Below are 27,451 nucleotides of genomic sequence, written 5' to 3'. Positions count from 1 at the left end.
CTTTGGCCTTATAGTAGACAGTTATCGAAAGGAAATGTTTTAGAATCACACTCTCTGGTGTCACCCAGATGAGAATGGGATCCCTTTTGAGTCTGGTTCCTCTTAAGGTTTCATTGTTTTCTCTTGCATACTCATTAGGAACAAATTGATAGATTTATACTGTATATCTTGAATTTGTGTATTTTTATATATTCTGTTTTAACAATGAACATTGTCTCAAAGCAGCTGTACAGAACGATTCATACACAAAGTTTAATATTATACAAAGATTAATATTATACAAAAGTTTAAGATTAACATTAACTTTGTCCAGGGTGTATCCTGCCTTGATGCCCGATGACGCCTGAGATAGGCACAGGCTCCCCGTGACCCGAGGTAGTTCGGATAAGCGGTAGAAAATGAGTGAGTGAGAAGATTAATATTATACACCAACGGTGACTGTGGTGAGGAAAAACTCGCTTAGATGGAAGAGGAAGAAACCATGAGAAGACCCAGACTCAAAAGGGAACCTCATCCTCATTTGGGTGACACTTGATTAGGAGGTTATTGTCCTTAAAGACCACATATAGTGTATATCTCCTCATTGAATGTCCTACGGTTCGGTTCAGCTCGGACTTTTGGCCATGTGCTTCTGTTTATGTTCCGTGTCACGTGTCTGCCCCGCCCTTGTTTACTCCTCCCCCTCTCACACACCTATTCCCTATATGTTAATTGTCATGTCTATTTAACCAGAATCCTTGTCAGTGTATGTCGTTCTTCCTCGTCCTTTGTCCTGTCTAGTTTCGTCTGTGTTCCTGTTCTGTGTATATTGTTTACTAAACCCTATTAATTTGAAGCTATCCTGCATCTGGGTCTGTCTTCCTCCCCCCGTTGTGAAAAATACTTCATGAAGCAGATTTCACCTGAAGCTGAGACATCTCTAGATGGCTCAGGATCCTCACAGGGTTGGGGTTTTCTCACTGAAGGCCCGAAATCTTCATGAAGTGGAACACAACTAGAGCTGGTACAATTTCTGGAGGCCATGGGATGGGTAGAAAAAGAGAAGCAAGTGGAGTAGAATTAGCATGTGGTGTATTCAGAAATTCTAAAGTATCTTAACACTCGACTGCTCAAATCTCTTCTACAGTATGTTCATTCTTGTTATATTTCTCTCTGGTGTGCTGCTTGAACCGTAGTGTGTTTTGATCTGTTGATCAGCGAGCGTGTTTGAGATCAGCGCATATTTACTTGCATGTGATGTCTGCAAAGCTGTAATTACAGCTGCGCCAATGGAAATTTATAAAGCATTATTTAGTACCGTCTACAAGCACGTTTTCTTTGTTCGTCGTTGTTCATGAATATTAAAGAACCCAGCGTATAATATATTTAAATTCAGACCGCACTGAATGTTATCAAGGAGCTCTTAAATATGATGACTCACATGATCCAACCCTTCATTTTTTACTTGACTGTTCAGTTTAATATTTGTCAGTAAACGATTTTACTATTACACTTAACCCATAATGGATTTATTGAATGGATCCGGACTTCTGGCAGAGATTCGTTTAATGAACTCGAATCTACAGACACCGCTAGTGAGTCCGTGTCAGACTATAGCACTCATTAATACTGTAATGTGATCTGTATTGTTTTACAGACACTCAGACTCTGAATCACAAACCATTTGTGTGTAAAAACTTGTTCAGTTCTTTTTAGATGTTGAGAGTAGTCTGTTACTGGGTTTATAAACAAGTCATAGCATGATGAGCATTGCTGCCTTCCAAACAGGGATTGATCGGAAGCTCTGTGTTTAATACATTGAACTGCTAATGAGAGTTCAAATCTCACCACCACCAAGCTGCCACTACTGGGCACTCGAGCAAGGCCCTTGACAACTCGACTGCTCAGTCGTATAAATAAGATAAATGTATACGTCACCTGGACACCATTTATATTTTGCAATCTACCTAAATGGCATAATTTTAATGTATAATTATTGTGCAGTTTGGTCAGTTTCTACTGAAAGGTGAAAATTACAGGATAATGTCAAACAAATGGATGAGTTCTCAGCCACAGTGTAATTTATTACATTCCTCCAAATTATTTTTACACAGTTATTAACGCAACCGATTGGATGTTAAATGCATTTGAGCCCTTTCCACCAGTTAAGGACACATTTGTATAAGTTACTAAGCTTTTAACAAAAATGTTGACTAAATATCACTGTGAAAAAATATACATATTAAATGTTTGGTTAGATAGTACACTATATGCTCAAAGGTATGTAGACACCTGAGCTTCATGTGTATACTTTTCCATCTCTTAACACAATTGTACAGGACGTCTGTCACGTTGGCAATGGCGTGGCGTAGATTTAACAAACCCAAATGCAGGGATAAAGAGGGACCATGGTTTAATACACAAAAACATATAGGAAGATGACTTAACATAAACAAACATAATATAAACCAACACAAGAATACTTAGAAACTAAATGACACAAGTAAGACAAAACAAGGTTACTTAAAACATGGAAACAATACATATTCGTGACAGCACACAATGGCAAACGTAGCGTATGTTGTGAACAATGACTCGACAAACCATCGACACACGATGAAGAGAATAAATAACAAACCACATTAGGATTAATGAGAAACAGGTGAACTCATACAAGATATAATCACACGATGATAACAACATTATACCTGCCAGCGCCCCCTAGTGCTCTGGCAGGACAAGGTTCCAGTCTTAGACAAATCTTTGTATAGTGTTGCATTATTCATTTCAGATCAATTTTATTTTGATAATGCGTTTAACAATGGACGCTGCAGCTTTACAGGAAATTTAGAATGTAGATTATAACATTTTTAATTTAATCTAATGAGCAAGCCAGAGGCAGCGGTGGAGATGAAAAGTGATCATTTCTCATCACTGGAACTCAGAGGTTTAAACTTGTTCTTGCATGATAATGCCCCTGTGCACAAATAAAGCTCTAAGAAGACATGGTTTGCTGAGGTTGGTGTAGAAAAACTTGAATGTCCTGTGCAAATCCCTGACCTCGTCCCCAATGAACACCATTTGAATGATCTGGAAAGAAATCTGTGCTTGATCTCAGTCAAACCCTCATGGCTTATTGAACATAAGTTCCTACAGCCAAAGTCGAAAATCTAGTGGAAGGCCTTCTTAGGAGAGTGAAGACCATTGTGAAGTTGTGATCAACACTCAATTTAGATGTTCAAAAAGGTGATAGAAATATGATGGTCCAGATATCGACATATGTTTGACCACATAGTGTTTTTTATAGTTATGTTAAATATTAGGGTTTTTCGCCCTCATTCCTGGAGTCATTGATATATAATGTAATATATATATGAAAAGCTTGTCATGTGACAAACAGCAACATTTTAAAGTGCTATATAAAGTGCTCTATACAAAGTGCTGGTACTGGAGACTCCTTCCATAAATGTTAAATAAACATGTAAACTTCACCATGTCAGCTACATATTTTCATTGTTTTCATTTACAGTAATCCCTCGCCACTTCGCGGTTCAAGTTTCGCGGTTCAAGTTTCACGGCCTCAGTGCATCGCTGATTTTTCATTAATTATTAATCGAAAAATAAAAAGAAAAGGATGCCAGACAAAGAGAGAAACTCTCTCATAGGCTTTGTACATACCCACGGGCACTCAGACAAGGCACATGATTGGTTCCAGGCGCGAGATCTGAGCTGATTGGCTGCGCATCATCGCATCCTCTCCCAGCTTCTTCCCTTGTTGTATCTCGCCACTCTCGTTCACGCTGTCAACTGTGTCTCGCGTATTGTGTTCGAAATGAACTTTTCATTAAGCCCTTACAATGCCTCCTAAGCGCCGTGCCCCTGCGAAAGATTCCTCTAGTGAGCCAAAGAGGAAGAGGAAGATGATGACCATCAGTGAAAAGGTCAAACTTAGGGCCAATTCTACTTCGCGGATTTTCACCTATCGCGAGGGGTTCGGTCCCCATTAACCGCGATAAACGAGGGATCACTGTATTTGATTCCAGATACTGTATAAGAGCCTGTGAATTAGGTATTATCATATATATTATACAAACAAGTGACATTTTAGCACGAGCACAGTTTAATAACTTAGAGCAAAAACACAGTTTATTCGCCTACAGTACACCCACGTTGGTAACCGATCTTATATCGGAAAATTAGTAAATCGCATAAAGAATGTAAAGAATGTATAAAAATATTCTGTCACTATTTGATGCATTCCATCTCTGTGACACTTATTAATGTTGGTAATTAAGCTGGAATGAGATGGACTCATTTTCAAGGATTATGTGGTAATATCAAGTTCAACACAAGGACCAAGAATTCAGTCTGAAGGAGCACTTGTCTCTCTCACCAACCTTCAGGCTTAAACTGAATAAAGGACCTTTTTTTTTTCCTCCAGTAAAATAGTTCCATGCTTTTCACATCTCTCATATCCTCTTGAATTGTTCTCCTCAATGTCAAGTATTCTCTTGTTTCTCTCTGTCTGTCTCTCTCATACTTGAATGGATATTAAAGATTATTTGGGGTGATTGTTCCTGCGAGATCAGCCATCTAGCCCCTCTTGCCTTTATTCAGCCATCGAGTAATTGCACGGAGCAGTCGTTTGTCAAATCGCACTCGTGGTCTTTTACAAAAGAAGAGGCTTTCTGTGTAGCTTTTTAATTAATGTAATGGCTCCAATCGAGCCCTTGATATGAGCCGAGTCAATCCATTAAATATCTCAACAAAATCAATAAAAGTATTCAAAGTGTGGAACTGTCCATCTCGGTAACTGGGAGGATTTATCATTAAGGTCAGGAAGATTTAGAGGCGTTTAGAACAAGAGGTAAAAGTTTTGTAGTACAGCTGCACCAGTTCTTTGTAGGCAGGCCATGAGGTGAGATGAACGATTTAGGTGATTGTGAACTCTTAATGCTTCGGCATACCGAGATATTTTGGGCAATTTCATGCTTCCAATGTAGCAGGAACGGTTTGTTGATGGCCTCTTGCTGTTCCATCATGACTGCACACCGGTGCACAAAGCAAGGTCCATAAAGACATGGATGAGTGAGTTTGGTGTGGAGAAACTTCACTGGCCTGCGCAGTTCCTGACATCAACCCTATAGACTGTGAGCCAACATCATTGCCAACATCGTCCAACATCTGTTCCTGACCTGAGACATCGTTAAATATATATATATCGTTAAATATATAATGTATAAAAATTTTGTATTATGCAATAACACTCTCTGTGTTCAAAAGACTAATGGGATGTGGTTAAGGTGTTGGGCTACTGATCGGAAGGTCATGGGTTCGAACCCCAGGTCCACCAAGCTGCAACTGCTGGGCCCCTGAGCAAGGCCCTTAACCCTCAGTTGCTCAGTTGTAAGTCACTCTGTATAAGGGTGTCTGCTAAATGCCGTAAATGTAACACGTTTAAACAATGCACAGAACATATGAGCATGTACGATGCAAACATCTGGGCTCCTGTGAAATTTTGCTCATCCTTTTTTTTTCATCGGGATGAGAGTTTTGTCCCAGAGGAGAAACATAAACATCATTCTGTTCTTATCACCATGTTGAATCAGTACCGTTACCTCGTTACGTCGAGTTGTTAGCGTCTGATTGGTCGATTTCATCGACACGTGATTCTTGTACTGGCTATAAGGTTACTGAGTATTAAGTCTTATAGGATTCAAATCGTGATCTTAATAGAAATCCTCTATGGGTTTAGTTCTGTGCTGTCAGGAACAATATGTTTGCTGCAAAAAATATAATGTAAAATGTAAAGTACGTCATACTCCAGGGAAATGAAGAAGCTTCTTGAGGATCTCCACGTTTTCCTCTGTTTTCTTTTAACTGCTACACACAAATGTTAAGCGTCAGCACTGGATGGAAATCTCCTCTATTATAACCTCATAAACCCCTTATTACGAAAAACAATATTAAAAAAAAGATCTTTCTAATGGACACCAGATGCTCCACTAGCCATTTTTGTTAAAAATGACTGATTTAAGTCATGCCAGCTATCTTTTTCTTTTTTTTTAAATATGTTTATATATAATAGAGCACATTGCATGTAAATTATGGAACGGTATCTCAGTCGAATCATGAAAATCATTTCCCATAACCCGTTTTCCATTTGAGCAAACAAAGCAGTTGTACAGCCTTTCTGCCCTCTCTTCTGTTCTGCCCTCTCCTCTGTTCTGCCCTTTTTTACAGCGTATTCCAAACAGCGTTCAAATAATAACCTTTGCGATGTCTTTCGATGTCTCTCGTGTATTGCATCCGCCTTCATCTGCCCTCTCACTCCAAGGTCAACTGATTCCCTTTTTTTCTAATGCTGATCAGATTCACCATTATTATGGTTTGTTTTCTTCACTCACACACACATGTCTAGTAACATCCCAAGATGCATCTACCATTTAAGTTATTTAAATCGAGGAAACAAGGGCAAATATATAAAAAGAAAAGAGTCAGACTTTTATTTTTACGATTATAATATTAAGGAAGCAGTAAAATGTGACCGGGTGTGCTGTTATTGGTAAATAGTCATCAGTGATGATGTGAAGCCAGTCAGCTTTCCTCAAAAAGTTGAGATACTGTTTAGATTATTTTCCAAAATCACCAGCAATTGCCTTTAATTCCTATTTTAACCCATTCACCAACGACACATTATTTATTTATTTAAAAAAGTCATCATTTTGTAGTTTAGAGTTGCAGTTAGTATTTGATGAAACCAATACAGTCCTAGTTAGTACCCAGTTGATTTCTTACCAGTTAATAAGATTAAAAAAAAGAGAAAGCATAAAGTTCTAAATCTGGAGACGTTTTCCATAAACGATAAAATATTTTTAATATGCAAAAAATATTAAATGTTAAATTAGCTTAAATAATTTAACATTTAAGTATTGGCCCAATATTTGTTTACAATGATTCTTGATTCTCAAAAATGTGCCAGATAATTCACTGTGAATGAACTCTTATGCTCTGGAAAGAGTGGAAATGAATATTAATATACAATTCCTAACCTCTAATTGTTATTAATATACAATTCCTAACATGTATTTGAAATACAGCTTGTTTTACAGTCAGAGCTGCTTTCAGAGTTCATTCATTCATTTTCTACCGTTTATCCGAACTACTCGGGTCACGGGGAGCCTGTGCCTATCTCAGGCGTCATCGGGCAACTAGGCAGGATACACCCTGGACGGAGTGCCAACCCATCACAGGGCACACACACACACTCTCATACACTACAATTTTCCAGAGATGCCAATCAACCTACCATGCATGTCTTTGGACCGGTTTAGGAAACCGGAGTACCCGGAGGAAACCCCCGAGGCACGGGGAGAACATGCAAACTCCACACACACAAGGCGGAGGTGGGAATCGAACCCCCATCCCTGGAGGTGTGAGGCGAACGTGCTAACCACTAAGCCACTGTGCTTCCCTTGCTTTCAGAGTTGTGTGACACTAAAAAAGTCACATGAGAATACTGTAGCATTAATTAGTGTGATTAGTGGAATAAAATAACCCCTTTAAGTGTGTTACCTATGAATCAGGATTCTTGATAGAACCTTTTATGAATCCAAGAACCTTGAAGAAGATTTGACATTCTGTGCAAAGTGATCAGATGTTCTTTCTGAGTAGTATCTATTAGGAGAATGATGTAATCTGTTCATATCAAAGATGGTTGACATACAGTAAGTGTTGTATCTTTCAGGTCAGATTCTAAGAAACACAGGAGCACAGATGCGTGTTGTTGATTTTAATCCAAGAAATGCATGTTTTTGTTTTTAATCCAAGAAACAGTAAGAAAATGAGGGAAAAATATGGCTGTATAAATTAGTTAAAAATGTACATACTTCTATTAAAACAGAGCGATGGAGAGACCCAAGACGCAAGTAAACGTGAGCCACTTTATTATAGATGATTTAGAGACATCTGGATGATGATGGAGGATTTAACATAGTGAATATGGTGGTCTTTTAAATATAATTATAGTCGAGTGTTGCATTGTTGTTTTACATCACAAGGATTCCCAGGTTCGGTCCTGAGCACAGGTTTATATCTGTGTAGTTTTACACAGTAGAGTTCTCCTTTTGCTACAAACCATGAAAATCGAAATGTTAACCAATAATGAATAACCTGCGACATTATCTATAGATAACAACATCCCATTAACAGTTAAAACAATGAGAAATAGAGCCTAACAAAAGCTAAAAAAAACCCAATGTACTCGGCTGTCTAATGTGACAGATTTGGGAGGAAGTAAAAGCCAGTGCTCAGTACAGAGAGATAACAGGCAGGCTTGTGCCACCTGATAACCTTCAATGTAATGGAGAGAGATGGAGAAGACCTTTATTTTGTCTGCAATCCCACAGTAACCTCACTGATAGTTTTGCTTCACTTACTGCCACGTTATCCATCGAAGAAAACGTTCTACTACAGAGCCACGGCCACAACACACTTTATTTCCACCCATGTGGACAACACAAAAGGTCACAGATACTTTCTGGATATGAGGCTATTTGTTGGAAACACACAGGAGAATATAGCCGCCAAAGGAGAACTTTGGAGTAAGTTTTTCAATTTGTTCCTGGTAGGTATAGACATTTTGTTTGTGGACCAGGTGCTGGCTTAGTGTGATTAGTTCTGGCAGACTTTTAAATGATATGGCAACCCTGTAAATTTAATATAACGATTTTAAATGAATGTTTTAAAATCATGCGATTGTTAAATTTGGTTAGTTAATATTCTATAACTGCACACGATCCACGATACACACTCGTACACTCATTCGATACACATCCATGTTTACTACATGCTGTCTTGCACATTTACTCAATTGCTGTTTTGCACATCACATTTCAATACCTCATCCAACTGCTGCTATTATATAAGTGTATGTATGTTTACTAGAACCTTACAATATACATTATGCACACTGGTTGGTGCTATTTTGTGTATTGTCCTGTAGAGCTTTGTATTGTCTCTTTCATGCATGTTATGTGGCTAGGAAAAGTTACTTTAAAGGTGGGGTGCACAATGTTTGAGAAGTCGGGCCGACTAACAAAACAAACATGTAGCCAATGATCAGAAAGGGGTGTGTCTTGTCAATATGCGGTGGAGAGAGTGTTCAGTGCGCATGTCTGACATTAGCAGAAAGGGGCGTGTCTTGTCAATATGCGGTGGAGAGAGTGTTCAGTGCGCGTGTCTGATATTAGCAGAAAGGGGCATGTCTTGTCAATATGCGGTGGAGAGAGTGTTCAGTGTGCATATCTGACATTAGCAGAAAGCGACTGAAACACTGACATGGCAGATACCTGCCGTTACCTCTGTCTTGGGTTCTAGGTGTTGAACGTTGTCTTCCGCGCGAAACGGAGCTAAACCTTTCATGGTACAACACACAGTACTGCAAAAACACATTTGTATTACCATAGTATTACTCATTGTGTACATTTACTGATTAAAAATATCCCCTCAGCCAGCTGCCCCAGCAGGTTCGTTTGTATGTATCATTACGTATGTATGTAGGGCGGAGCTATCAAAACAAGGGTGACACCCATTTGGGTTAGGTGCGTGTTTGTTTTGGTGATTTCAAATGTCAACATTGGCTTTCACACATCGTGCACCCCACCTTTAAGTCCTTGGCTTTGTGTTTTTTTTCCTGTTGCTCTGTGTTGTTTTATGTAGCACCATGATCCTGGAGAAACACTGTCGCATTTCACTATGTATTGTGTCAGCTATATATAGTTAAAATGACAATAAAAGCTTCCTGACTTGACTTGAAATGTAAGTTTTCTGTAGAAATACAATGTCTAAATACTGAGTGTAGATATACAGATGCAGTAAAACGTCGTAACCGAAGTTACATTCTCGGGAATGCATGACGTGTGTATACTGCATACTGATTTTAAATGCTTAGGGCTTGATGCATTGAAATTGTGCCCCAGTCTGCATGAATGTTGTGTAAGAAACTGGTGTACAACGAGTCTAAACATACAGTATCTTGGCTGTGCAAGAATCAACACACAAAGTGCACTTATCCACAATGAGATTGTCTAAAAGGTTGTTAGTTGAAGGGAAAAAATAGGAAACATGGACGATTGGATGATGTTTTTTTACACATTTGAGGTGATTTTATTTTTTATTAGCACATTTATTTTGATTCAAATGGGGAATCTAATGTCCTCACAGATGTCTACACAAAAGTCATAATTTAATCGCAATTAAATCTGAATTTTCTAAAATATTCATCGTTGTTACGGAACTCCTTTTTCGGCTTTAATCCCAAACTTTTTCTCAGCTCTGCGGTTGACCATTTCCACCATTTTAAAAGGAAGTTTTATGCCACAATTAATGCCTCATGTAGAGCGCTCTTAGTAAGTGTTCCCAGGTGCAGTTAAACATCTGGAGGTTCACATCATGATCCACTAGTATTGAAGCTACAGATGACAAGGTGACAGGTGACATGCTACAGGTGACCACAAGCAGATTGAACAGTCTCAAGACGTGTATTGGGGAGATTAGTGCAGGGACTGATTCCTAAATATTGGTATTTTGGTGATAAAGAGAGAGACAACATCACAACATTCGCACCAGTGGTGTTCACTTGGGTTGAGATCTGGTGACTCTGAAAAGCCGAGTGCATGATCGTTTTCTTGATCGAACCGTTGAGTCAGCCCTTATTCTTTGAATTGGGGTGATATCATCCTGCGAGAAACTTCTCTCATTAGGCTAGAAGTTTTTAATGTAGAATAAAACATAGAGGATCCGTCAGAAGAAATTATCTGTGGTCACGCCATGCTCTATCAAGCCTTTTTGTTATAGAAACAAATGGAGATCCATACAATTGTAGACAGTTGAGGAAGCTGTTGTATCTGTAGGTTGTCAGATACTGCACAGGTACACTAGATATCATAGTACCTTTTTTCAAAATGAAGACTTTTTGTCCTTTCTTTTAAACAGCTAGTGCAAGTGTAATCTCAGTCCATTATTTGCACTTGATTAGACTTGAACACCACAATCATGTGAAGCGATTTTCTCACACCAGCGTCTGTCCGTACAAGTCTGCTTTTTTGACGAAGGGTCACATCTTTTTCCCCACCATAACCCTTAGTCATTTAGATCCACAGGCCATTTCATCGCTGGCAGATGAATTATCTCTGTAAATTTGATGCTGACATCTATAATGGGCCTTAGTCAGGCTTATTTAAATAGCCGGGCAGGCATACGAAATTAGCCGTACGCAGATATTAAACTGGTTCCAGCTCAGATCCATTTAGGGCTCCTTTGCAGGCAGGTTTGGGGTCTTTTACTGGGGCCTTAAATTTTTAAAAACCTCAGGTACGCTTAGGTTGAAGTACAGAGCTGTAGAGTATATCTCGTGTTCTGCTTTGTACTTTGCTGTGCAAGAAACCCTAGCAAGTGCAGGGAAAATTCTCTGCCATTTCTCTCAGTCGATTGCAACATCTCTCCATCCACAACATGTCTCCAAAAGTGTTTAAAATGGCCTCCTATGTGTTTTGCTTAACACGGACACATCAAAAGTAATAAATTAATACGTTCCACACTCTCCCCACAAAAAAGCTTCCTGCCACAATGTGAATAATATTAAGCTAAATATCCAGGATTCTATCATGAAATATTACTGTACATAAACCAGATGTGTGGTGAGATTAGCACACAGTCTAATACTTAGTGTATGGTTCTCTTTCATGCTCTTCATGGTACTGTTGATTGGAGGGAGTTGATTTGGACTTGGACTGTAGTCTTAATAAAGGCTGATGGTGGTGTGGATAAACAGAGCCACATTGGTGTTGAGCATGGGCTTTATGATAAAAGAAGCAATAGATAAAATTGAAGGTAGTTTCTTCTTTACATTTAGAACAAACACCCTTGTCCGGAGCGAATTACATTTAATCTCATTGTATAAAACTGAGCAATTGGGGATTAAGGACCTTGCTCAGGGGCCAACTAGTGGCAGCTTGGTGGACCTGGGATTTGACATTCTGCTCAATAATACAACACCTTAAACACTAATCTACCACATCCCACATCCTTGCGTTGTTAACAACAGGTAAAAACCAGACGACTTGGTGCCACGGGTATATTTCACCAAGCAAGATCAAGAATCTAACATTTTTACAGGAAGACTCTAAAGTCTGAACATCTGTGAGTTGCGTAACATGAATCCACCTTCATCACAACAGCATAACACAAAGCCTGCCATCATTTAGCATGATCCAGGACTGCAGGTGGTGTTGCTGAGATTTCATAAGCGTTTAAAAAAGCCACAACAAAAAGAAGAAGTCCTTCATCTCGAAACTCATCTGTTTGCTTTCTACACAATTATGTCATTTTGTTTGCCAAGCAGAGTGCCATCTACTTATGAAGTAGCCCCGGGAGCATCCAAATCATTAACTTTACTCTGACTGCTTCCAGGAGGAATGTAGCTAACTTGGCATTCAACCCCATCTTCTTTGCTAGTAACATTTTTCAATTTTAAAAAGGCAAGGTTTTATGCCCTCATTACTTTGTTGGCAGAAGTGTATGAATATCTGCTGGCATTGGGCACTTACCAAGCGGTTTTGCCTTGTTTGCAATTTAAGACCTTGAGAAATGTTGACTTGAAGAAGAAGATTTGAGAAATGTCGAAAGCGATGCTGATAGTCATGCTGTAAAAAAAAAATCTATTACTACGTCCTGGATTTCTAATACAGTGGCATTGATGATGTTAAAGGAATTTGCATCGCATTCTGCATGTATTAGCATGTATTTGTGATAGTAAGACCAACTATTGCACTATTAATACCAAAGGCATTATCTGAGATGTGTTAGATAATAAATGATATTATGAGCAAGTTCTTTAAAGGTGGGGTTCACGATGTTTGAAAGCCAATGTTGACATTTCAAATCACCAAAACAAACACGCCCCTAACCCAAATGGGTGTCACCCCTGTTTTGATAGCTCCGCCCACACATACATACGCAACCCAGGCAACTATTATGGCGGAACCTGTTGGGGCAGCTGGTTGAGGGGATATTTTTATCAATAAATGAACACAATGAGTAATACTATGGTAATACAAATGTGTTTTTGTAGTACTGTGTGTTGTACCGTGAAAGGTTTAGCTCCGTTTCACGCGGAATACGACGTTCAACGCCTAGAACCCGAGGCAGAGGTAACGGCAGGTATCTGCCATGTCAGTGTTTCAGTCGCTTTCTGCTAATGTCAGACACGTGCACTGAACACACTCTCCACCGCATATTGACAAGACACACCCCTTTCTGCTCATTGGCTACACGTTTGTTTTGTTATTCAGCCCAACATCATTCACCTCACCTTTAATGCAAATTCATTTTAGTCGATTGGTAAAATCCAAATCACCCCATTATATAAAATGTTAATAAATGTGTAACATTAAGATATGGTACCTTTACACTATACCAGTTTCTTTTCCATAATAAGCATTGTTCTTTATAATAAAATAAAATCGTGCACTGTATCACATTTATTCAGAATGTTTAATATAATATGTATTACTTATAATCTAAACATATGTGCATATTATCCAAAACAAGTAGTGGTTTAATATTGCTTCCTGGCTGATTTTGGCCCAATCGGGAATATCTTTACACATCTCTCTTAACCGTTGTTCCTGTTATGAACCTTGTATTATTTGTAAAAACAGCACCATCTGTTTGCCTGATTGCAATTCAGAGGAAACAGTGCTATACGCCGATGTTCTGCATGGTAAAGATTCTGAGCAAGACCAGTCTCTACTGCATGATCTGTTCTAGCTTTCTCCAGCCATCAGTGGTTTTTTTACCAGCCTTGGGAAAGACACAAGTCTTGAGTCTTGGATCAAGATGGGCATGCATTATTTTCATTAGGAGTTTGTTTACAAAGCCAGGCCATAGTCAGGAAAGTTAAAACAGAAGTTATTTTCCCAATCTGTCCGGGTAATTGACCTCCAGCGGATGGCTAATAAGGAAAAGGCGGGATTGCTGCTTGCCTTAAAGGCATGAGAAGCAGTCAATTTATTTGTCTTATTTGCTTTCACTTATACATCTGCAGACTGGCAGTGTGGTGCAGAGCGCTGCTTTTCCACAGCCAAACTCGCTCCGTCACTTACTCCCTCAATATAACTTTGTTGTTCTCAGCCGTGACATTCTGTCCAGGTGTGTTTGGTCTCATTTCTTGCCTGACTTCCTTTCACTAGGAAAACACTGTATATCCAGTCTAAAGCTCTATATATACAGCCCAGACATTGGAGTTGGAGTTTGTCACTCTTTGCACTGTATACTCATGTCCAGATTGTCATGGAGAAGTGAAGAAAATAAAAATAGTATTTTTTTTTTTGGTTTCCTGTAGTCAATGAGTACACAGAGGAAGTGTGACTTATCACAGAAAATGTGAGAGCTACATTTACATCATTCACAAAAGACTTCCCTTCCTTCCTCTGACACCATTGTTCTCCAGACTTCATGTTCCTTTATATGTCATATATGTCAATTTCTTTCCTCTGCCCTTCCAAGACTCGTTCTTCACTTTAGACTTTATGCCCTTTGTCCTCGCAGCCTCTTCATATCATCCTCTTTTTTTTTTTGTGACGCCCAACAATTTCCTTCCATATCCCAGCGTGCTAATTGGTCTGTAGAAAGATAGTTTCATTCAGGGATCGAGAGCCGTGGGAGTCACAATTAATAATGGATGTCATTACATGTCGCTTCTTGTGAAAAAGACCTTGTTTTTCTATTTCAATAGAGCTCATTAATTTGAGCAAAAAAAAAAAAAGGTGCTTTGTTTCTTTTTTTGTCTTCAGTAGAGAGCAAAGGCGGTCTGATCCGCTATGAAGGGAAGGAGCTAATTAACTCTCTGCACTGTTGTGCAAGTAACATGTTTGTTGCTAATGAGCAACTTTAACTATAATGTCACCTCTCTATAAATCGTACCTATGAATTATTTTCAGGAGTGACGGGAAGACCTGCACGAGTATAGGTGTGAATTTCCTTCTATGCTTTCGAAATTGTGTTAACCTTTGTGCGATTTGCCTTTCAATCCAGGAAGGCCTTTGTGTTCTGAGCTGCACATTACAAATTAAAAACTGAACACTACAAAATGTAGGAAGAAAATGTGTTTGTGTGTGTGTGCGAAGGCTTTAATAAGTCGACTCTGGGTGCTGCAGCGTCTTGACCACGTTTTCACATTCTCTAGCCCCAAGCTGTTTAGGCACACTTGGGGAACTAATATGAATCACACAATCTGTGTTTCAGCTCCTCTCTGAGATTATATAACAAACCCCAGCCCTGCACTTTCCTCGAGTAACGGAATGGATTTCATTTTGAATAATGCAGCATGGAGGCCAATTTTGTGAAATTCATTTGCTTAGTCAGGAAACAGAATGAACAGTAAATAAAGCTACAGGCAGACCAGCTTTTAACAAGTTATCCAGAGTTCACACCGCAAATTAGTGTTAATTAACGAGGAACTTTTTGAGGCCTGGAATTGTACATTTATCCTTCGTTTTATGTTGCTGCGAATGTCTGAAGCCAGTAAAGAGTGAGAATAATGAGACGTAAACCATCTGTCAGTAGACACGAGCAGCTTAATAGAACAAGCGAGCGCACTGAGTGCTCGATTGTGGGTCGTTCTATATAACAGTCGGCGTTAAATTAATTAAAACAGCTAAAATGATGCACTGTTTTAAATACAAATACAGTTCATAGTGAATTTACTATTAATTTGAAGTTAAATCTAAAATGTTAATATGAAAAAGATATTGCTGTTTTCTAGAGCGACTGATTTTGCTGTTATCAGGACAAATCATGACTCTATATTTACTCCTGTAACATTCCCGTCTGTGACGTCCGTGTTTCCTTCGCCACCGCTCTCTTGAGGTAACAGTGTAGTATTAGGAGTCTTGATGGTTAGTGAGTCTGATCTGAGGTAATAATAGTTTGGAATACTAATACAAGTCAAATGAACAAAAATCTAACTATTACATTATAATGTAAACAATTATTCATGGCTTCATAGTCCTAGGATTTGATCCCGGGACACAAAATTCCACAGAGTAGTCCAAAATCTTAACCACCGAGCTACCACATCATCAGAAGCAAGAACAATGCGGTTAAGCCAATTTCCTATACTTTTTTTTGGTAAAGTTATTTGAAATAAACTGTTCAACTGTTCGTACATGTTCAATGCCTGGCTATAACTGCTGAATGCTAGTGCACAAAGGGGGCCTGACAGGATTGCTAACATCATTTCAGAACTTCACAAACGTTAAAAAGGTCTGTAGATTACCGTCATGTACTGTAATACCTACTTTTCTGTAGGTAATAAATGAAAAACTAGGAACGTAAGAATACATTCACACAGTAAAGTAGCATAACTTGTCTATTTATATACACAAATATACATAAAGACACAAAAGTAGCATCGTTTTGTATATTAAAGCTTTGACAATCTTACATTTACATTTACAGCATTTGGACAGACGCCCTTATTCAGAGAGACTTACATTTTCTCTTTATTTTTATACAGCTGAGTAATTGAGGGTTAAGGGCCTTGCTCAGGGGCCCAACAGTGGCAGCTTGGTGGACCTGGGGTCGAACATACAACCTTCCGATTGGTAGCCCAATACCTTAACCACTAGGCTACCACATGTCCCTGATTCATGTCATGATTCTCACCCATATATAAAGAACAAGAAAGTTAAGACTATAGACTGATTGCATTTTCCTCCACGTTACACACACACACACACACACACACACACACACACACACACACACACACACACACACACACACACACACACACACACATATTCTGAATATCACACATATGCAGATGCACACAACACAAACATAAATGAAAACGTCCTAATATAAACATACGGGCTAAACAAACACTCCCTGAAACTGTAGAAGTGCTTTGTGTGGAGGTCTGAGGCTAATTATGCTTGATCCTGTATGCAGGACCTTGCTCAATACAAAGGACACCACTTAGCATCAATAAACTTTAAACGATCAAATGGTGCCTAAATAGCTGCTTTTGTCTCCTTACAACAAACATATTGATAAACTGTTCATTAAATTCATTGAGTAAAGCAATATAAACCATAGCTGTGTGTATGTATGTGTATCACAGAAGACATTTAAGCATGTGACATTTCACTGCACGTTAGTTTAATCGAGTTGCATTTTCTATGCCTTTGTGAGGCTTGAGCTCCACGTATTAAGTTACAAACATAATTCTTCATCAACGCTGCACTCCGTTAACTCCAGAGCATAAGAGACATCGAGTCTGGGTTATTTTGTGTGCCCTGACCTCTGTGTAAGTCTAAATTACCACCTTGTTCACAATTATATTAGCAGTGATGTCATCGCCGCCGCAGTGTGTAAGTAGTGTGCAGCTCGTCCTCACGCCTGGATCGCTTGCTACGCTCGGCCGTCGCGCCAAATGTTATTACAGCTCCAGACGTTATTTACTGTAGGCACCGCTGTGGAGCTAAGCTCTGAATTATTTTCTCTGGCATGAATTAAAATGGCCATCATCCAGCAATCGCCTCATAACTTCACACAGCACAGAAGTCACAGTGAATCAAATACGAAGTAGGAAAAGTCAACACAAGAGATAGGAAACTTTGGATGTTAGTCGTCTTAGCCAACAAGTTAGAGCGTGAGTGTGAATATGTGTTTCTTAGAGGAAAAAAATGGTCTGCCCTAGACGCAATAACACCTCCTGCAAGCGAACAAATGTGTTCGGAGTGAAACAAAGAGAACAGGAAAGAATATCGGTGGAGGATGTTAACAAGAGTTTTATTGAAGCCGACAGGATGAAACATATTTAACTTGCATGAGTTGCTTTTCATTTATTATTATGGGTATAAGCATGCTAGGACTGAAGCCAAACCACTAGTTCTCATGGCTAGTTTTTACCTTTATATGCACCATGAAACCTTACAAGAGATTCCTTTCGTCCCGCTGACATGCAGACATTTGCAGACGGTTCCTAGAGTTCCTGTGTTGTTAATTAGGGCTCTAACTAGACCCCAGTGGACCGAATAGCTCAGTGAAGCTCTCAAAGTGTCAGCTTTTATCTGTCCCTGTACATGTTATCTAGACTATTAGCATTTGATTCACAACAGAGATGCCAAAGTAACAAATATCCAGTTAATTCAGTCTTAATACATTTTGCAGGAGACTGCAATGATAGATTCAGCATGTTAGCTATCTTGATTGTCAGTCAGCTGTCTTTCCTGCACCGTACACAAACACAAAGCTGTCAGCGTTCTTCAGCATGTCCAGCTGCTGTCGGATTTTATCTGCTAACAATCCGTAACTATTTCAAGCAGGGATCATTGTTAGATCTGTAGCAATCTGCTAAGCCTAAACACGGCGATGTATATTTTGCTGTGTATTTTTTTTTAGGAGCACCAACAGGAAGTCATCTGGAAGAAGACATGAGCCACTGGCAGCTTCATGCACACTACTACCCTCCTCTACTTCGCTCGGCCAATGTCCGCAAGTTCATGGTGGGATATGAAATGCTGGCTCAGGAGCAGCGGGACCTTACGCCTGAACAGGTCAGTGCTGTCTGATATTGTAGCTTCAGTACTTCAGATTTCAGAGTAATATAACATTGTGGGTATGCCAGATAACACATGCTTATCAAACTTACTTACTGCATCATATTCAGCTGTGCTGTGTTTCTATTTAGAGAACTTGCACTGATTCAGACTGTCATCACTTACATGTAAGAGACTGAATTGGCCTAACGTCATAATTTGGAGCAATTACCACTGAACTAGAGAATACTTGAGAAAGATCAATTGACTTGAGATGCGATTTTGTTCTATCTATGTCTGAAAAGCATAAGGCAAAAGTAAAGTTTTTCAAAGCGTTGTGGATTTTTTGAATACACTTTAATGACTTTAGCTAAATAAAAACCCCTCTCAGTGTTGGTACTTTGTGCTGTAACGTGGCCAATGATCTGGCACGTCCTCGCTACCTGTCAGCTACTGTCAGACATATGCCATGCTGTATGACCCTGTCTCGTTTGCAAAAGAAAAAGGGGTTGAATTAAAGCAGTTCATCTCTCCATCCTTTCTTCTTTTCATCCTATGTTCCAGTTGACTTGTTCACAGCAGTCCACAAGGCAGAATGTCCAGCTCTTGAGTGATCTCCATCTGGACACGTTGATTGATTTCTTGATCAAATTAGCCAGTGGCATCAGGTCGCTGTCAGTATGCCAGTGTATGTCTGTGACTCTGTGCCTCTGACTCATCTCCCAACGGGTTCATAAATTACCTGAACCAATCCATCAACTCTGAACTAAAACGTCTCCCATCTCACTCAGATCAGCTCATAACCTTTACACCAAGCAGCTAATCCAGTATGCCATATCTATAGAAATACCCCATCAAAAATCTTTTTGAAATAGTGTATCCGTTGCATCATTCCTCTAGAACAAATCATACCACACGTCATACCATCCATAGCCAATGACGTCTACTCCAGGTACTCAGTCCTCTAAAAAAATGATCAAAACACATTTGAAGAACCGGAATATCCCCCACAATAAATCAACCAACATAATAACACCACTCTCTTCTCCAGACCCAGCAACCCACAAATCCACCATGATGATTTAAACCAGTCCCCCTACTAAGCCCAATACTATCACAGCAGTCATCCTACCAAACATGTCCACCCCAGTCACGTGAAATGGCCTAAACAACACTCCAGTCTCCTAAGCCACTACTCCTAAACTATTCATCTCACTTAACATGCCTTCCCAGTCACCTGAAACACCATAACCAACACACTAATGGCACAAGCCACTACCCCAAACTATTCATCCAAACCAATATTTCTACCCCATCAACTGAAAGAATATTAATCAACACACCAATCACCCAAGCCACTACCTCTACACTTTTCATCCAACACAACATAATCAACCCAGTCACCTGAAACAGCATAACCAACACACCAGTCACCCAAGCCACTACCCCTAAACTATTCATCTACCCCAACATGTCTACCTCTGTAACCTGAAACAACCTTAACCACCACACCATTCACCCAAGCCACTACCTCTACACTTTAGATCTAAGCCAATACTTACATCCCTATCACCGAACTCGAACACCATTTTTCCACACAGCACTTCCACAGTACTTTTCCAGCCCAACACGTCCACAACAATATTTCACCCAACCCACTAACTCCACATCAGCCAATCATCATTTCCAGCCCAGTATAAACCTATTGCCTCAACACCCTTTGACAACTAAAGACTTTTTATACTCACCACTAATGCTTTAATAGTCACCTAGCATTTTCATCATGCCATATAGATCTGTGTCTATGTGTGACTTTTACATCAGGGCATTATGGGAGTAGCAAAGGTGCTAAATGTAATACAGGAGTTCCTTTTTATCTTTTAGTGCTGCAATTTCCTGATTGAATAATTTGAGATCTCAATGTGAAGGTGCACCTCTAGGGTGATTTAATGTGCTATAACATTTATTATGGTTTAGTGAATGCTCCAGGCCTGTGGAGAACACAGCTGTAGATTTGCTGCCGCTTATGAGACTGACCTCTGTTAGCTACAGCACTGGCCGCTATCAAATTGTGCCAGAGCAGTGGGTGGCATAGGAATTAAGCAGTGTGACACTGTGAAGAAATTGGATCAGGAAATGACAGGGGCACTAGCCTGTTTAATCACTCTTTCTGAGAGCCAAAGAAGAGACTGTAACTCCCCTGCTTTTCAGACATCAAAGCTCGCCTCTGCTTGTTTTCTGTATGCGCCAGGCGTGAATACCAGGCACATCCTTGGGCTCTTTGTATGGCTGTATGTGTGTTATGTGGTGGCGTTGCTATGTCTGCTGACTTTATTGGGATGGGTTTGCATCTCCTGTCTTGATTCAACCGTAGCCTCAGGGAAAATGCAAAAGAGGAACTTAAATGTTTTCTCCTCTTTACAGCCGAGTTGTTTTTCTACCGGACATTCCTGCAGAGATGTGGTTAGCCCTTGGTTTTTCAAGTGTTGATTCATAGCAGCCCAGAACAACTGACTTGCTAAGTGTGTGTATATGTGTGTGTGTTTACACAGGCTGCTGAGAGATTACGGGCTCTCTCCGAGGAGCACTACAATACCAAAGCGAAGGGGCAACAGATTTGAAAATGGATATAAAGTGAGTGCTAAAATACCGAAGACACATTTAGAATGTTTCATAATTGGCTGTGGAAACTCGAGACCTAGATACCTGCTCAGGTAGAGATGCTGATATGAAACTTGACAGCAGCTCCTCAGATGGATGTCTTTATTTTGACCGAAACACAACGAAACACGATTAAAAAACTGTTGTTGTTTTTTCCGCAGTAATATTTGTGATAAGATTTTATAAATGACCATTGACACATGAAACATGTATTAATTGCTCATCAACTTTAAAAATGGCCTATCAATAAATAATTACCATGAAATAGCTTTTACAGCCTGAAGACACTATATTCTGTCACTTTCACAGTTTAAGGAGGATGTGACATCCTGGAGCTTTACTTGTGTTAGATTACTGACTTTCAGGGACAAGACATTTCCCCAATCAAGTCATTTAACCAGTGGCACGGCAGAAGGTCCTGTACAGATTCCATCAGCGGTTTTGAACAGGTTGCAGAATGTGCTGGCCGAACCTGAGACTGTTGCAGCCATCTGCTCCTGTCCTGGGTGATATTAGAGATGACATGCAAACTGAGAAGCTCTTCAGCATATTGTAGCGATTAGGAGTTATTCTTCATAAAACAGCTTCCATTCAGGGTCCTCACTATTTTTTTTGTGGTTTGGTTTCATTTTACCTGTTTATATGGATCCAGCCCACAACTTTAACTGCTGAGCCAGCAGTGTAATATTTTCATTCTCTATATTACTGGTTTGCATGCTCTCCCCGTGCCTCGGGGGTTTCCTCCGGGTACTCCGGTTTCCTCCCCCGGTCCAAAGACATGCATGGTAGGTTGATTGGCATCTCTGGAAAATTGTCCATAGTGTGTGAGTGTGTGAGTGAATGAGAGTGTGTGTGCCCTGCGATGGGTTGGCACTCCGTCCAGGGTGTATCCTGCCTTGATGCCCGATGACGCCTGAGATAGGCACAGGCTCCCCGTGACCTGAGGTAGTTTGGATAAAGCGGTAGAAAATAAATGAATGAATGAATGAATGAATGAATGAATGAATGAATGAATGAATATATTACTGGAGCTGAAGCTGGAACCAGGAACCAAGTCAAGTGAAGAAATTTTATTGTCATTTCAACCAGATAGAGTACACAGTAAAATAAAACGATGGTCCTGCAGGACCATGATACATGAAATACAGATCTATAGGAGACAACACTGAACGGGGTACACTCTATCTATCTATCTATCTATCTATCTATCTATCTATCTATCTATCTATCTATCTATCTATCTATCTATCTATCTATCTATCTATCTATCTATCCATCCATCCATCCATCCATCCATCCATCCATCCATCCATCCATCCATCCATCCATCCATCCATCCATTCTCTACACTGCTTATCCTACTGGGTCACAGGGAACCTGGAGCCTTCACTAGGAGACTCAGGGCACAAGAAAAGGTACACCGTGGATAGGATGCCAGTTAATCACAGGGTACAATAACAAACACATATTCACACTCTATGGACAATATAGTCATGGCAATCAGACTGTTATGCATGTCTAGGTCTAGGGGAGGAAACCGTGGTACCAGGAGGAAACCCCTGAGGCATGGGGAGAATACGGTGTAGACCTACACAGTACAACATAAAGTGCATGTGTGCAAAAAGTGCAAGACAGCACAGTGCAATAAATGCTGCGGTGTAAAGTAGGTCCCCCAAACAACACACATCAGTCCTCATTAATTCTGACTTCTCTGTTGCCAGAACATCACACACTAAACTTTTTTACAAAACACTACTGAATTGCCATTTACTGCTGCAAATAGTGCCTCAAAAACAGAAAAACGTCCATAGGTTTTTAACCAGGTCTCTGTGCAGCACTGATCCATCATCATAGACCATTACTAATGACCGCTTAGCTTTATTTCCTTTCTAAGACAATGCTGAATGCTACAACTCTAGCTGTAAGTATATTGCTCCTATTCACTTTGTTGCTGTTGCCAATAAAACAGCAGCCAGAAATAACTTAAGGTGTGACAAAATGATTACAGGTCTATGTCCTCTATATCAATTATTTAGGCCTGGGAAAAATCGGCAGCACCATACCTGTAAAAAAAAAAAAAAAAGCTATTTGTGTCAAGATGCATTGCCAGAATATGTCATTTCTGAAGTATATATCTTGTGTTTCTCCTGTTTAGTCTGAGGGGGAAATGTCAAAGTAGTAGAGTAACCATTTGAGCAGTTCTGAGTCCCTGAAGTCAGCTCATTTACTTCAACTGAACACGATCTTTAGAATGATCAATCAAAAACAGTGACTGATGCTTTGTATTCCGGGTCTGATAGTGAAATGTCAATAATATACTATCTCTGTCATCTTGTTTAATATAAAGGAGCTTTCATATATTTTTGTTGGATTGTGTCCTTTTTTTTAATTTCTAATTTTTTTTTAAAGAATTTTGCTGCTCTTACTTCCGAACAAGCTCAAGTGTCGGGTATATGCACAAAGGAGACATGGATGATAACGTTATCTTTGGGCCAAGGTGGTCATTTGTCTTCCACCATATATTGGGTCCTTGTCCTGTCATCTGCTGCCTGAACATGTTCCCCAGGGAGCTTTGCCGCTCCTTCACGTCATCCTCTCTGGCTATCCTTCATCCTGGACCTCTCCGAACTCTACACTTTTCTCATTAAAAGTGGCACGTTACGGATGGCTCTCTGCTCCGAGGTGGAGTATCAATTCTGATCGATCATTCTGATTTCCATGAGAGCGTCGCTGGTGCCAGCACAACACGTCCTGAAACCTTGCAGCATCTCATCTATCTCTTGCACAATTCATAGGTCACGGGTCCCATTACCCATTGCCTCTGTGCAATCCATAAGGAGATATGTGTTTATTAAAAAGTTTGTCCCGGGATCAATCCGGTGTGGATTCTCTTGGCGGTGCGGCATGCTAATAATGACAGGATCTGTTTTGTTTTTACAGCTTTTAGCGATATATCTATAACGTTGTACGGTAAGCTTGTGCATCATGACTACACCGCATGTCTGAGGAAGCCTCCTTATTTCTTCTGCCAGGTGAATGGCTGAAAGGAAGTCATGTTAAAACTATAATGAATTCACAAAGGTCCTTATACTCATAAGTTGTTCCTGGTTGCAACATTACAAATATAAACTACTGCTATAGAAAGGAAATGATTTACTGTATAATCAGACTCTCTGGTGTCACCCAGATGACAATTGGCTCCTTGTTGAGTCATGGTTTCTTACTGTTATCATCAGAAGGAGTTGTTCCTTGTCACCATCACATTTAGACTTTAGCATTTTTTTTTAAGACTAGCATTTTTATACTGTAATGCTGAATAATTTATTTTTATAATCCTGTAATGCTGCTTTGGGAAAATGTTCATTGTTAAAAGTACAGTACAAATAAAATAAAAAGAATTTTATTTTTCATTTATTTATTTATTTATTTGATTTATTTGACTAAAGTCGTTGAACATTTTTTTTTTCCTACTGAGAACCGCATTCAGGATCTCTGACCGTCCTACAAAAACCACAGCCAGGTTTATTTCCTGTCTTTCATTCCTACAAGAATTTGAAGCAGTGCATCACATTTGGAAGGTAGGACATCTTTTTTTCAGTTCAATTCAGAAAGACCGTGACAGATGGTTGTGAATGTTAATCGGCATTGTGCGGACATGTCAAGGTCCCGGAGCCCTTGTGTCATTATATTAGTCTCTACACATCACAGGATTTGTTCTGGAGATGGAATAGTGAAAAGATCATGGCATAGTGTGGTGCTGCTTTCGCCTGCAGTTTGAATAACAATGTTGTAGTGATAATACAAATAAAGTTATGACTGCTAGTTCAAAAAAAAAAAGATAAAAAAACCAAAAACAAATAATAACAAAAATATTTCTTCCTGAAATACTTAAACTAATTAAAATAAATAAATAAACAAACAATCAAACTAATATAAACAAACAAACAAATAAATATATAAATCGTGATAAGATCATGGCATAGTGTGGTGCTACTTTCGACGACAGTTTCAATAACAATGTTGTAGTGATAATACTAATATTAGGTATGATGGCTAGGCCAAAAAAAGAAAAAATGAATTATGTATAAAAATATTTCTTCCTGAAATACTTCAAAAACAAAAAATACTTTGAAACACTTGGCTATTATAAATCAATAATTGAACATACAAACAAATCAATCAGTCTGTTTGCTCTTCTTGCTGGATTTCTTAGACTGATCATTTTTAGTCTGCGACCTTGTGAACCAGCGTCGGTGCTCATTGACAGAAACTTCTAAAGCGCCTGATAAGATTGCCTTCCAAATGGCATTTATGTAAAGGTAATAACACTGTTTAGTTTGCAGCTAGATTCACACAATAATAATCACATAATAAATAAATAGATAGATAGATAGATAGATAGATAGATAGATAGATAGATAGATAGATAGATAGATAGATAGATAGATAGATAGATAGATCGATCGATCGATCGATCGATCGATCAATCGATCAATCGATCGATCGATCTTACCCTGGGCTCTTAGGTCTTTTTTGATGTGCGCACTATTGTGAGGTTCTATAAGGGCAGATGAGACGGGTTTAAACTGTTCAAGGGGTCAGAAGCTCATCCCACATCACTGTACTTCATCACTACATATAAAAGTATAAAAAATAAAAATAAAAACATCAGCATAATACAATTTATGTGACAACTGGTGTTCACAGAACCTTGTGTAAAGCCTTTATAAAAACATGTTCTGATGTGGACGGAGCTTGTGCATCTGTACTGCCAAAAAAATCGTATCTGATCTTATCGAGTGGGATAAAGAGCAGAGAGAAACTATTTCGATAAAAGTCAGAGTGCTGGGTCAAAGATACTACTCAATTAAATGTAGAAGTGGCGAGGCAAGTCTCTACAGGAGTGTAAAAAAACCTATCTAGCTTTTAACATAAAAAACATAATTCGTAAGCGGTCAGTTATAAGGACAATATATTTCTTAAATAAACCTAGACCTTTAGCCTTTGGCTTAGTGTTCAGTGAATGTTTTTGAATGCTGTAGCATATTGGTAACAAAAACAAAGCTAGCTGGCAAGGTAACAAAACAAACAAGCAGACAAATTTAAGGATCGAATTTAAAATATAACTAGCAAGCTAAAGCTAACTAGCTAATATAACAAATGTAAAAACTTGTCCAGGTTGAAAAAAAAAATGAGCAGGTTTACAAAAAATATCGAACTAAAAATTTAGAATATCTAAAGTCTAGTTAGAATTAGAATACAAACACAGTACAGTAAGTCGTGGAAAAGAGGTGAAGAGGCGAGTACAGGGGGGTGGAGTAGGTGGAGAAAAGTGTCAGGAGTGTTGTGTAACAGAAAAGTGTCAGCAAGAATCAAAGGAAAGGTCTACGACAAGACAGTAGTGAGAGCAGCTCTGCTGTATGGGTTAGGGACTGTAGCGGTGAGGAAAAGTCATGAGGCAGAGATGGAGGTAGCAGAGATGAGGATGTTGAGGTTCTCTTTAGGATTGATGAGGATGGACAGGATTAGGAAGAAGCACATCAGAGGGACAGCCCAGGTTGGTTGTTTTGGGGACAAGGTCAGAGAGGCTAGATTCAGATAGTTTGGACATGTACAGAGGAGGGAATTCGTTATATTGGTAGAAGGATGTTGGAGATGGAGCTGCGGGTATGAGGTCAAGAGGAAGGAGATGTATAAATGTGGTAAATGGGAACATGAAGGTAATTGGTGTGAGAGTAGAGGATGCCAAGGATGGAGTAAGTGGAAACAGATGATCCGCTGTGGCGACCCCTAACGGGAAAAGCTGAAAGTAGAAGAAGAAGAAGAAGAAGAAGAAGAAGAAGAAGAAGAAGAAGACACAGTACAGTAAGTGGAAAAATGATGAGTAATAATAAACGTTATGATGTATGAATTCCCGTAATTATTATAGTTTAATATAATATACTCTACGACAGTACATGCTAGGCTTTGTACAATTAGTCAGTAGTTATTTCTAATTCTGATACAGTACACTAGATTACAGGTTGCCAGTCCTGGTCCTGGAGAATCCCCCCTGTCTGACACCTTTCTTACACCTCCAATGCACACAGCCGCTTCACAGAAACACTGTTAATTTAGCTGTTTAGTTGAATCAGATGGAAAACCCCTGAAATGTGCAGGACACTGGGTGATAAACGATGTCTGATATACGGGGAGGCTGCTTT

General features: G+C 39.4%; 1 protein-coding gene across 2 annotated transcripts in view; it reads left to right on the top strand.

The window, feature by feature from the left end:
• Positions 1–24,619, top strand: part of galt (galactose-1-phosphate uridylyltransferase) — a 105,360-nt gene extending 80,741 nt beyond the window's left edge. Inside the window, exons 10-12 of one of the 2 annotated variants that reach the window (XM_027141014.2) lie at positions 18,451–18,605; positions 21,140–21,221; positions 23,658–24,619. In XM_027141014.2, coding sequence (XP_026996815.1) covers positions 18,451–18,605; positions 21,140–21,208 — 224 coding nt within the window. In that variant the 3' untranslated portion in view covers positions 21,209–21,221; positions 23,658–24,619. Of the gene's footprint in view, positions 1–18,450; positions 18,606–21,139; positions 21,518–23,657 lie in introns of those variants that run through there. The other variant, XM_027141013.2, reaches the window with a different exon arrangement.
• The last annotated feature ends 2,832 nt before the right edge of the window (positions 24,620–27,451 follow it).

Source organism: Tachysurus fulvidraco, chromosome 20, assembly GCF_022655615.1.
Source record: "Tachysurus fulvidraco isolate hzauxx_2018 chromosome 20, HZAU_PFXX_2.0, whole genome shotgun sequence".
Taxonomy (NCBI): domain Eukaryota; kingdom Metazoa; phylum Chordata; class Actinopteri; order Siluriformes; family Bagridae; genus Tachysurus; species Tachysurus fulvidraco.
This window is presented reverse-complemented; position numbering and strand designations above follow the sequence as displayed.